General features: G+C 51.4%; 1 protein-coding gene across 2 annotated transcripts in view; it reads left to right on the forward strand.

Annotated features, from left to right (window-relative positions):
• WDR59 (WD repeat domain 59) overlaps positions 1–12313 on the forward strand; it is an 84123-nt gene that overhangs the window by 28351 nt on the left and 43459 nt on the right. Inside the window, exons 7-13 of one of the 2 annotated variants that reach the window (XM_084812193.1) lie at positions 62–150; positions 1691–1807; positions 3763–3840; positions 5623–5779; positions 8789–8868; positions 10525–10657; positions 11440–11564. In XM_084812193.1, the coding sequence (XP_084668319.1) occupies positions 62–150; positions 1691–1807; positions 3763–3840; positions 5623–5779; positions 8789–8868; positions 10525–10657; positions 11440–11564 (779 nt within the window). The remainder of the gene's footprint in view (positions 1–61; positions 151–1690; positions 1808–3762; positions 3841–5622; positions 5780–8788; positions 8869–10524; positions 10658–11439; positions 11565–12313) is intronic. The other variant, XM_084812194.1, reaches the window with a different exon arrangement.

A 12313-nucleotide genomic window follows, 5' to 3' on the forward strand; every position in this document is an offset into this window, starting at 1 on the left:
CCTGTTGGTGGTTGTTTCTGGAAGCTGTGTATTGACCCCGAGTGCTCTGCTCCTTCCGCAGCTGGAGCCTCCCAGGTTAAATGGAATAAGAAAAATGCCAGCTGCTTGGCAACCAGCCATGATGGGGATGTGCGCATTTGGGACAAGCGGGTGAGTCCGTGTTGCCCTCCGTCCGCCTTTCCCCTCTCAGGAATGAGTAGCGCCCCTTGGCATCATACGCTGGTGAGCACCTTTCGCCCTTGGGGTCCTGAAGCCCTTCAGCTCGTGCAGTGCTGCAGGTGGGCTCCACGTTGCCCTGCTCAGGAGGGGACCCCTCCCGTGGGAAGGAAACACAATATGGTTTGCTTCTCTGTACCGTTGCTGGAGAAGTCGCTTTGGCTCCTTCAGCTTCGGGATTTCCAAGGGGCAAGTAGCCTAGAGGTATACATGGGCTGCTGCTACTGCTATGTAGCACTTGCTGCGCAGTCAACGGCTTGCGCTTCCCAGCTGCTTCCAGCTGGCCTTGTGGATTCCGCATTCCCCCCCCCCCCCGACACACTGTTTGCATTCCATGCTTCTGCAGTCCCGCTTCTAAAACGTGAGGTGTGGTGCAGAGCCCTGTATCCTGTGAGTCTGTTACAGCGGAGGAAATGAAGGCGTGTGGCCAGTGATCTTGTGGAATCTTGTATCCCTGCAAAGGACAATGCAGGATTTCCTGGTGGTAAAGAGGAGGAGCTTTCTGGCACTCTGAAACCACCGGTCCTTAGCCAGGTGCTTACAGGCATACAATTAAGAAAAAGGAAGCCGACTGATGCTCTTGTTCATAATTTGGCTTTCCGTGGAACAGGACTGGGCTTTTTGGTGCAGCCCGCACAAAGCCCTGAGTTAGCCCATTAAACAAAGGGTCTTGAGTCAGTGTCTGGGATCTGGCCCATTGCTGGGCAAGAGAGGCCACAAGCATCAGGCAGTTTTCCTTAGGGTGGCAGTAATGATTTTTGGTAACCCCAAACAACTGGCTGATATGCAACCAAGTCCCAGATGCAGCTAGACTTCCTTCCCTGATGTACACAACTTTCCTGTTCAGCTTTGTGTGAATCAGTGGTGCTGAAACCTTCCCACCCAAGAGCTGGATTCAGTTTTGGAGACGCTCTTGGGAGCTGCATTTCAGTGGGAAATGCAGCTCCCAAAAGATAGGAGATAAGCTGGGGGTTCCCCTGTGCCACTCAGCCAGGGCACACAGGAACTGGCTTGTGCAAACCCTAGCCAAGTCCCTTCCCCCGCTGCTCATCCCCTGACTGGGACAAGAGTCGGGCGGGAAGGAGCAGCGCCACTTGGCGGGGGCTTGCAAGAGCCGGCTTCTGCTGGCATCAGCCAAGTTCCTTCCCCCATCGTTTGTGCCCCGATTGGGACGCGAGCAGTACTGGAAGCAGGAGGCCAACTTGGAAGGGGAAAAAAGCGGGGTGGGGTGGGGTGGATGATGTCATGGGAAAGGCTTTGGGGACAGGCCCCACCCCCTGGACATCATCTGCCCCGCTGACTTGGTCCAGGGGTGTAATCTGACCCCCAGAACAAAAGTGGCTGCCCCCTCCCTTGCTGAAAGGGATTCCCTGAAAGCAGAAAGTTTGACAAGCTCTGGTCTATTAGGCTGCATGCCAGTTGGGTTGCTGTTGCCTCTGATGGACCCATTCAAGGAGTCTGTCTCTTCTTGCAGAAACCGGGTACTGCTGTGGAATACTTGGCAGCGCATCTCTCTAAAATCCACGGCCTGGACTGGCACCCAGACAATGAAAACATTTTGGCCACATCCAGCCAGGACAACTCCGTCAGGGTAGGTAGCTGAGTGGACTGGATTCTGGGACTCTTAGCAAGATTCTGACGAAGAGCAGGCCCACATGAGGTGCTGAAACCTGATGCTCCCTGTCCAAGCAGGCAGTGCGCTCTGGCTGAGCTGGTCCCTGTTGGTCTTGACTGCTGTTGAGGACCACTGGGAAGCTAAAGGAGGGTGTGCAGACTCTGTGTGTCCTGCTTCCGGATTTGAGAGGAGGGGTCTCCTGTCTTCTCCGGGACCGTTTCCCATGCTCCTAGCTGTGTACCATAGTCTATGATGCTGCTGCAGGCTAAAAAGTTGTGCATTTCAGTCTTTGGGAATCATTGCATTTGTTTGAGCAGACACTGGATCTGCCTGTATTTTTGTGCATGTTTATTGATGTATAGCTCCGTTTTCCATCCCTATAGAAAGCTCACCAAATCATGAAATGCCTTCAGAACCATCATATTACTCCTCCAAATAAAATGTCATCATACATCAGCTGCAGCTGCCAAACGCCCATCCAAGTAGAAATGTTGTTCTAGGCTTTTGAAATGTTGCAAGGTGGCACAAAATGCCTTTAATGCATTTTGGATCACTGTGCCACAACTCTGAAAGCCTCACCGACTTGATACACAGGAAGATGAGATTGGAAGCAGGACATCATCTGCCCATCTTAGTAAGGAGTGGGGTGGAGCGGGCGAGGGGAGAGTTGTGATTCTTTAGAGCGGCCTTCCCCAACATGGCACCCTCCAGATACGTTGGACTACAGTTCTGCTGGCTGGGGGATGCTGGGAGTTGTAGTTCAGCGCATCTGGAGGGTGCCAGGTTGGGGAAGGCTGCTGTAATGAATCAGGCACAGGCTGTTTATAGGGCTTTACAGGCTGTGGCCATCAGTTTGAATGGTACTGGGAAGCTCTCAGAGAGGTGGTGTACTCAGAGTGTACTAGTCTTATCTCTCTGTTTGGTTCACTCCGAGGAGGAGGAGGCCAGCAGCATTTTGCACCAGCTGCATAGCTTCCAAACTCTTTTCAAGGGCAGCCCCACACAGAGAACATTTTGAGGTTGCCAGGGCATCAGCATTCTGTGCTCCAGCTGCCTCCCAGGTACCTTGGGGGCAAGACCACGTCTAGGAGCACTCCTAGGCTTTTGTAACACTTTGTTGCCGGGAGCTTCTTTCAGACATGCACAGGTCTTCATGCTGGTAAGAGAATCTCAAAGCTAATGGAGGGCGACGGCCTCTTCTCCCTTTCCCACTTTCCCACTTTGACAAGGGATTGTTTTCTGAAAGGATGTTCTTAGGTGGGACAGGGTGCCCCCCAGTAATAAATGGAGCCTCCCTGTAGCACAGGGGTGTTGAGCCCCTTTTGGCTGAGGGTGAATTTGGTTTTGGAGCAGATCTCAGGGGCTGCATTCCAGTGGTGGGCAGGGCCAAAATACCAACATCACCAGCCTATGTTCGCTTAACACTGTTACTGCTAGTGGCTAATCCTTGAGAGTGGCACCTCAACTTTTTTATGATGGGGGAGAAAAATGTGCAAAAGCCGGGAAACCACCAAATGATTGGTGGTCAGAGAAAGGGGGTTTGGCCATCCAAGGGACCATGGAGAACTGTATTGGGGCCACAGGCAGGCCAGATTTGGCTCACGGGCCTGAGGTTCAGCACCCCTGCTATAGCAGGATAGAGTGCTGGGGGGGGCGGGGGGGCGGTGTTCTTATGAGATTTGATACTGAAAAGCCCGTGGGGCTCCTGGGTAGAAAACCCATCCATGAATCTCCAAATCCTTGAGCCAGGTAGGTGTTCCAAATAACACACATGCCACTTGTCGAAATGCCCCGCTCACAAATGTCTCGGCTCCTTGCAGCTCTTGTTTATATTGTGGCGGTGTCATTGTGTTGTGATCTCCCAGGGTGTGCTAAGTTGCTGTTGGTAAGCATTCTTCCCCTGAGCTGGCTTGTTATCTCTTTTGTTGAAGTTCTGGGATTACCGACAGCCCCGAAAATACCTCAACATCCTGGCCTGTCAGGTTCCAGTCTGGAAAGCCCGATACGCGGTAAGAACGGGGCCTGCGCTGGAAAGCTGGTGAGGCAAAAGGGCCAGCAGGCATGAATGAAAGTGGCAGCCGCTCAGAGCAAGGGGGTCGGCTGAAGGGCCCATCAGCCAATGTCTGGTGGAGTACCTCAGCCAGCCTTGGTCAACCAGGTGCCTTCCAGATGTGTTAGGCTGCAACTCCCATGACAGACTGGGGGTTGTAGTCCAACATATCTGGAGAGCAAGAGGTTGGGGAAGGCTGGGCTAAATACTGCAGCCCTTTCTAAAACGTATCCGAGATCCTGGGGCGTGTGGGTGGACTGAAGTAGGCCTCGTCCAGACTGACAGCAGTGAGCAGACTTGCGTGTTTGTGTGAACAGGGGGTGGCTGTTGCTTCTCCGTTCTTTTTAGCCTCTGCTTGCATCTAGGTAGAAGGGAGTGGGTATTCTACATTTTATTTATTTCATTTATTTATTTCATTTCTATACCGCCCAATAGCCGAAGCTCTCTGGGCAGCTCACAAAAATTAAAACCAAGCAGCACACAATAAAACAATTTAAAATATATAGAACATTAAAACCACAATATCACAATACAACCACAATAAAACCTAGCAGCAGTGCAGGAGTTTAAAATACAGATTTAAAACAGCAAAGCTAAAAGTTTAGAAAGCGAAAATGCTAAAATGCCTGGGAAAATAAAAAGGTCTTCACCTGGCTCCGAAAGGAATACAATGGAGGTGCCAGGCAAACCTCACTAGGGAGCTCATTCCAGAGCTGGGGTGCCACAGCAGAAAAAGCCCTCCTAGTAGCCCCACATCCTTTTCTGGGTAACTCAATATGCAGTCATCCTGCTTCCTTGGGAGAAGCATTTGAACACATGTCTCCTCTTGGCATTCCTCTGGCCGAGAACGAATTGACAACAGAGACGTGAGTGTGTAAGACTAATATAGCCCCATTCCAGACGGGCTGTGCCTTCTGTTGACGCAGGCCTACAAATGCGTGTGGCTGAATGTTGTAATATGGACCTTCTCCAAGGCAAGAAAACCCAAGACTCCCATGTGCACCTAAGATGACATAAAAGACAGATTCTCCTCTGCCTCAGCTAAGGGGTAGGGGGTGAGAGCAAAAAAGCAAAGGGGAAGTGTGGAGCAGCATGAGATGCTTTAAGCCCCCCGCCCCCACCTGCCTTGTTGATACTCTTAAGGAAATTGAAAGCTTGTAAAAATGGTTGATTGCCCCCTGGACACCTTAGCACTGCTAACACAAGAGCTGCGCCCAGTCTGGTCCACGGAGGGTTAAGCACCCTCTGCAGGCCCTGCCCCCTCCCCTCCCTAAGCCCCAGCTCCTGAGGGCGAGCGGTGCCCTTTCTTGTCTCTGATTACTGAGCTAGGCTGCACCACTTTGCGCACTGCTTGTACCCCAATCGGAGTGCAAGTGGTGTGAGAAGGAGTAAGCGCGACTTGCCTGCAACTCCTGCAAGCCCCAGCCAAGTCCCTTTCTCTGGGCAGAGAGTGGCGTGGAGCTCCATCCCTCTCCCTGCACAGAGCGGGGGAAAACGTGGGTGAGGCAGGAGGTGGATAATATCAGGGGAGGTGAGGGGCTTCAGGGATGAGGCCCTGCCTCCTGATGTCATCTGGCCCACTGGCTTGGTCCTGGGGAGTAATCTGGCCCCTGGACCAAAAGTGGATGCCCTCCCTTGCTGTACAGCTGGGGGGGGGGGGGCAGGTGGAGGAATGTCAGAAACATTTCCGAATTTCTGGGCCGAGTGTTGAGCCGCTGACCTCTCCTCCTCTCCTTTCCAGCCTTTCAGCAACGGGCTGGTGACGGTGATGGTGCCCCAGCTGCGAAGGGAGAACAGTCTCCTCCTCTGGAATGTCTTTGATCTGAACACGCCGGTTCACACCTTCGTAGGGCATGATGACGTGGTGCTAGAATTCCAGTGGCGGAAGCAAAAGGAAGGTGCGTGGCAGGCCGAGGTCCTTGCTGCAGCCCCTCTTCCCTGACCCACGAGGGACAGAGAGGGCCCTGCTGCCGCAGGCATCTCCAGGCTCTTTTCTACTTGTGCACCATCAATCCAGGGAAAGTGTAATTTATTTATTCATTACATATTTATTACACGTGCGTATATGCTGCCTTTCAGGATGCAGCTCCTACCAAGGCGGCTTACGTGTAACACAGAAATAATACAATCACAGTAAACAGTATTTACTTAAAAAAAATAATAATTGAGATCCTTCCCAAAGGGAGATTGGTGTGAGATGGCCATGGAGCAGGGGGAGTCTTCCTGAAATGTGGAGCTTAATTTTCAGGCGCAGGCAGCTGCAGCTCTGCTGGATCTTCACAGCTAGCGCAATTGCTGCGGAAGCTGCCTCCTACTGCATCAGACCCTTGGTCCATCTAGCCCAGTATTGTTGACACTGACTGGCAGCGGCACTCTGGAGCTTGAGGCAGGATTCCTCCCTAGCCCTACCTGGAGGTGCCAGGGATCGAACTTGGGACCTTCAGCATGCAGAGCAGGTGCCCTACTGCTGAGACACACACCCACCCACAGAAGGATGCATCCGAGATTCTGAAATTGTCAGTTGGGCCATGGAGAGCAAGGATTGCAAGGAGGGGTTGTGAGGGGGATGGGGCAGGTGTCCTCTCTGTTTTTTCGTCTCTCAGGATTTGCATCTATCATAACATCTGTTTCTACACCAGCTTTAGATTGCAACCCTAAATACCCTTGCAAGGGATGCAGCGGGGAATGCAATGGAGCTTCCTTCTGAGTAACCTTGAAATGGGATTGTGCTGGAAAGCATACGACCTTCTCCTGTGGTCATAATAGATCTGCAGTCTTCATAGCACCTTCCCAGAATCTAATCATACATGTCCGTTTGAATATGTTAGTGACGCCTAATATTTTCAGAAGCCAGAGATTCTCTAGGCCAGAGGTGGGGAGCCTCTTTCGGCCTGAGGGTTGAGTTCAGTTTTGGAGAAGCTCTTGGGGCTGCATTCCGGTTGTAGGCGGGGCTGAAGGCAAAAGGGGCCCAAGGCACCAGGTGTGTAACCAAAATGACTAGCATATTTTAGCTTAAAGCCCTGACTGCCGGTAGCTAAGCCTTAGTAGGAGAGGCATTTCAGCACTCTAGAATGCAGGGGGGAGGGGGGAGTTGCACAAAAGCCAGGAAACCACCAAACGATCCGTGGCCAGGGGGAAAGGGAGCAGGGCCATCTTGGGAACCTCAGAGGGTAGTATTTGGCCCATGGGCCTGAGATTCAACATCCCTATTCTAGGCAATGATGGGGTCTCTTCCTAATATTTAGCAGTTAGTATATTTACTGCTGTAGCCAACAGATAAATACATTCTTGGTCTGTTTTAATACACCTAAGAAGGCCGCCTCTGTCTCTGGGGAAGTCTGCCAAGCAGCAGCTATTCAGCGCCTAGAGAAGCCAGTATAGCTTTGTTGCCAGGCAAGCAGGTGGAGGCGATGAGGCCGAGGAAAAAGGTGTAGGGTTTGGGCTTAATATTACCTTCTCAGCAGCTTGCATCCTGTGAGAGACACTCAGCCACCAAACAAATGGTTGGCTCTTTTCTCTGTGTGTTGTGGGGGGTTGCGTTGTTAGCAAGAGGTGTTAGCTTGCCAGCAGACCTTTGGTTTTTTACATGATGAGGTCTGTGCTCAGACCAATCTGTAATGGCCAAAGATAGTGGAGAACTTGGGTTTCACGTTACAAAGGGAAAATGTATTCTTCTCATCAAGAGAGAAAACTAGCATGTACAATTCTCTCCCGTTCGGATCCCTTTCCCAGCTTTAGTTTTACTTGTGATTCACCAGAGTAGCAGCAGCAGCACCTGTCCGGATGCTCTCCCGTGAGTCAAAATAAGGCAGACTGAAATAAAACACGATTCGGAGTCCAGCCAACTGCTGTCCAGAACTTTCCCAACCTTCTCTGTTCCAGATATCCTCTCCCCAACCCCACACCCGTGGCAAATGATTGTTACCCTGGCTCAGACATCATAGACCATGGGTCCCAACAGAGCACCCAACGTAGACCTCCAGTCTACAACCCACAAAGCTCTCCATTCCCTGCCCCCTTCAAAAACATTTTAAAATAAAAACCTTGGAAAATGTTAGGGCTCTTCTTTCTCTCCCTTTCTAGCCTATAGCCTTGTTCTTTTACCCCTTTGCCTTGCTGTTTCCCCCTCCCTCCCAGCCTCACTGTTTTTCTCGCCACCTCTACCTTGCTGTTTCTCCCACTCCCACCCTCTAGCCTTGCTCTTTCTCTTCCCCTTTGGCTTGCTATTTCCCCCAGCCTTTAGCCTCGTTTTTTCTTCCCACACATACTCTAGCTCACTTTTGACTCGTCAGGCTGCCACATCAGCCATTAGGTGACTAGCCACATCCTCCGTGGGGGCCATTTTGTGGTGGTGCCCACAGCAGTTTCTCAAATCCCCAAATGTGCCCACAGTTCATGAAAAGGTTGGGCACTTCTGTCATAGAAAAATGTGGAAGGTAAGCACCTATTGCTGCCCCAGAAGGTAGAGTAAGTCTAGAATGGGTGGTGGGAGGGGGGCGGGGCTGGGATTCCAAACATTTAGACAAGACTGCCTTACCTGTGACATGGAGTGGGGCTATGGTTCTTTCTGCAGCCCTTTGTCCTTTCCTCATGACTAGCAAGAGCAGAGCACTTGACAGAGCATTGGTACATTTGGATAATTTATTCTGACTGTAGCATTCACATTTTCTTGTTTGGGACGTGCAATACTTGTAGGGCTTTGTGCAGGCATTTTTTTGGTCTTGTTTTGCAAACAATACAATTCAAGCACAGCACAAGCCAGGGAAAGAATTCTGGATGCCTGTGCTGCAAGGGCTTGGGCTTCAGCCGCGTTTCTCACAAGCCCCAACTTTCCCCTTCCCCTACCTGTCCTATGTTTCAGTTTTAACTCTTTGCTCAGAAATGCTTTTCTCCTCTCCTCCTTTCAGGGTCAAAGGACTACCAGCTGGTCACCTGGTCTCGAGATCAAACACTACGGATGTGGCGGGTTGATGGCCAGTTGCAGCGGGTAGGTATGGTGGCAGGCAGATTCTTTCTTCTCGCATCCTGCTAAAAGTTGCAGGCTTGAGAGGTTAAATTCCGGAATATGAGTATTAGCCAACAGAATGGTCAGTTTGGCCAACCCCAACCCATGTACCTGTCATCCTGCATCCTGTAACTGTAGATGCTGTTATGGGTCTCCTATAGAACTTCTTCTTAGCGGTTTCTTATGCATTTCTGTAATGAACCTCTTTCCTGTTACTGATTTCATAATGGATTCAGTAGAATAAATCTAGCAGTTGGAAACTGCTTCGAGGGTCATCTGGATTTGCATTAGAAAAATTCCCTAATTGGAATATAAACTCATCACATGTTCAGGCTACTCCAGGGAAGACCATGGCATAGTGTCCATGGTCAACCTCATCATTGCCCTATTACTCTTTACATCAGGAAGTATCCCCCCCCCCCTCCCCTGCTGCCGCCTTATTGCAATTCCAACCCTTTCTGCTTCTCCTTTCCTCAGTGACCCAGGTAAATAGTCACCCTTCTTCTTGATGGCAGTCATACACCACTCTTGACAGAGAGATCAGGTCCTTGTATCTCCTTTCCTCTAAGCCAGCAGCGAGCTCCCCCCACGGGATGTCTGTGTGTGCGCGCACATGCGTGTATGGGGTACCAGCAGGGGAGGCACATAACTTTGCCTGCCTTGCTGCCTCTTTATTTATTTAGCATATTAAAATGTCTAAGCAGTTCACATTAAAACAGAACATAAATTAGAAACAAAATAAGAATCATAAATAAAAACAATCTGAAGCAATTACAAACATCATCATAACAGTAAAGCAGGTTGGTAACAGAGTCTCTCACAAGTCAAGGAAAGCCTGTGCGAATAGGGGTGTTTTTAAGAGGTGTTTAAAACTTGCCATCGTTTCTACCTCTGGTATCACACATGGGAGAGTGTTCCAAAGGGTAGGTGCCACCACTGAGAAGGCCTTGTTATGTGCTGCTACCTGGTGATGTTCCATTGGTCACAGAATGACCAGTAAGGCTTCCTCGGGAGATCTCAGGTCGACTGGGTACATACAAGTGAAGACAGTCAGCTAGATATCCTGGTCCCAAGTTGTTTAGGGCTTTGTATGCGAGCAACAAACGCTTGAACATGGCTCAGTAGCTAATAGATAGCTAAAAACTGAAGTTTCCTGAAGCGTGGGCAGGGGATCCTTTTGGGATTGTGGGAAGGGAGAAGTGCATGTCTGTGTCTGTCTTGCCTCTTGTAGGTCTGGCTGGGATTAAAGAGCTGTAGGGAGAGGGAGCATATAGGAGCTAGGGGAGAGCTGGCATGGCGGTTGTAAGAATGTGGCTGGTGGGGTGTGTGGGTGGGAACCAAATGAGAAGGGAAGAAGGCAGTGCAGAGCCAAACGGATATAGCAAATGGGTTCTTGAGACAGTGTGGTGCCAGTACAGAAAATCTATTTGACATACGTTGGGGTGGGCACCACACTGGAGAAGTTCAGCAACGGTACTGAAAGCCACACAGAACATCAAAGTCTGTTTTCTTTGCCCTTGAAAATTCTCAGTTGCCTCTTGCCTATTCTGCTGCTTCTCCCCACCCCCCACCCCCGGCTTGGCCTCCATGTGCCTGGCTTTGTTTCTGTTTTGCTGCATTTGCTGCCTCTTGTTCCAGCTGTGCTCCAATGACCTCCTGGATGGGGTGGAGGAGCTCATCGATGGGATTTCTCTCCTGCCAGAGCCAGACAAGGCCCTGCCCGCCCAGGACGCCGAGCCCCACCACAACTCCAGCCATGGGGAGGAGGAAGGTGAGGCCATGCAGGCAGGCAGAGTTTGCTTGTGGGGTTGGCAAGCCCTCTCCTCCCATGGAGTCATTTTAGGGGCAAGGCAGAGGAGATGACGCCTGTTCTGTGTTGCTCTAGGAACACCTGCCCCAGCTTCACCCCAGGCCCTCCCAGTGCATCACTCTCAGGCTATGGGGTGAGGTGCCTTCACCGTATGTCTGAATGCTGCGAAAGGCAGGTGGCATGCGAATGGACAGTGGGGTGGGAGCTCCAGGTGAGGTGCCACAGCCCAAAAGGCCCTGTTTGTAGCTGGTCACAGATCTTCCTCTGGTGAATTCGCTTGCCCTCTGCAGGTGATAACTGAGTAGCATATCTGGACTTAAGCCTTCGAGCAGCTGTTCCCAGCCTGGTGCTCTCCAGATGTGTTGGACTACGACTCCCATCCTCCTCAACCCATGCTGGTTGGAGAGGATGTGAGTTGTAGTCCAGCATATCTGGAGGGCACCCAGCTGGGGAAGGCTGCCTCGGAAGCTTTGCGCTGAGTATAATGGCTCTAAAGATTACTTCCCAGTTGACGAAGACGCGAATCCCATCCATCCTCTCCACTTACTGCTCTACTCCTGTGGCTCTGCAGACCCTGGAGACTGGCCTGGCTGGAATGGGCCCACCAGGTCCCATGTCAGTACCCCCGACCTCTTCATAGCCTGTGGTACCTGCCCCATCGCTATCCCCCTTGGGAGTGGGAGTGCTGAGAACCAGCCTCGCTGTTCCAGTGCTCGCTGAATGTTCTCTTCTCTTCCTGGCAGCCTTAAAAGAGGAATCCCAGAAAAGCCTCCTGGTGGGGAAAAAGCTGGACCAGCTGGGGCTGCCCCAGACGTTGCAGCAGGAATTCTCTCTCATCAACGTGCAGATCCGAAATGTCAACATGGAGGTGAGGGAGAGCAGCCTCCTCCCGATGGCACGCCAGGGCTGGCGAGGCGGAGGTGGACAGGGCCCTTGCTTGCTGTGTGCTGGGGGCGCTTGCCGTCCACCCTCCCCTACCCCCAGCTGCCTTTGCTGGGCCATGGCTCTTCTTATGTACTGATGCATTTATTATTGCATTTATACCCCGCCTTTTTTCCTCTTGCAAGAAACCTAAGGCGGCTTACATTATCCTCCTCCTCTCCATGTTATCCTCACAACAACCCTGAGAGGTAGGTTAGGCTGAGAGTCAGTGACTGGCCCAGAGTCACCCAGTGAGCTTCCATGGCTGAGTGGGGACTCGAACTCGCATCTCCTGAGTCCCAGTCCTGCACTCTGACCGCTACACCACACCGGTTCTCTCCTTGTACCTGGCAGCCTAAGGGACAGCGCAGCAGAGGTTGCCCCACCAGGTTGTCTGCGCAGTGGCCTCATTCCCCCCCCCAACGGGTCTGTATCACTTGAGAAGAAAGGGGTCGGGGGAAGCAGTGGTGGTGCCCAGCCCAGCCCAGGCTTTCTGTTTGGAGCCCCACTTAGAGCACTTTGGCAGTGAATGGACTTCCTTCACGATTTAAGAAAGGTTTGCTCGAAGCAAATACAAAAAAAAAACATGTATTTTAAAATCAGATTCTAAAATCTCAGCAAGGATATAAAAAACATGTCTTAAATTGTGACCCTTCTGGCATGGGCTTGTCTCTGTAATTCAGGGGTTCAGAATCT

Source organism: Heloderma suspectum, chromosome 8 (genome assembly GCF_057233095.1).
Source record: "Heloderma suspectum isolate Gila_16-S chromosome 8, 16-S_ref, whole genome shotgun sequence".
Lineage (NCBI taxonomy): Eukaryota > Metazoa > Chordata > Lepidosauria > Squamata > Helodermatidae > Heloderma > Heloderma suspectum.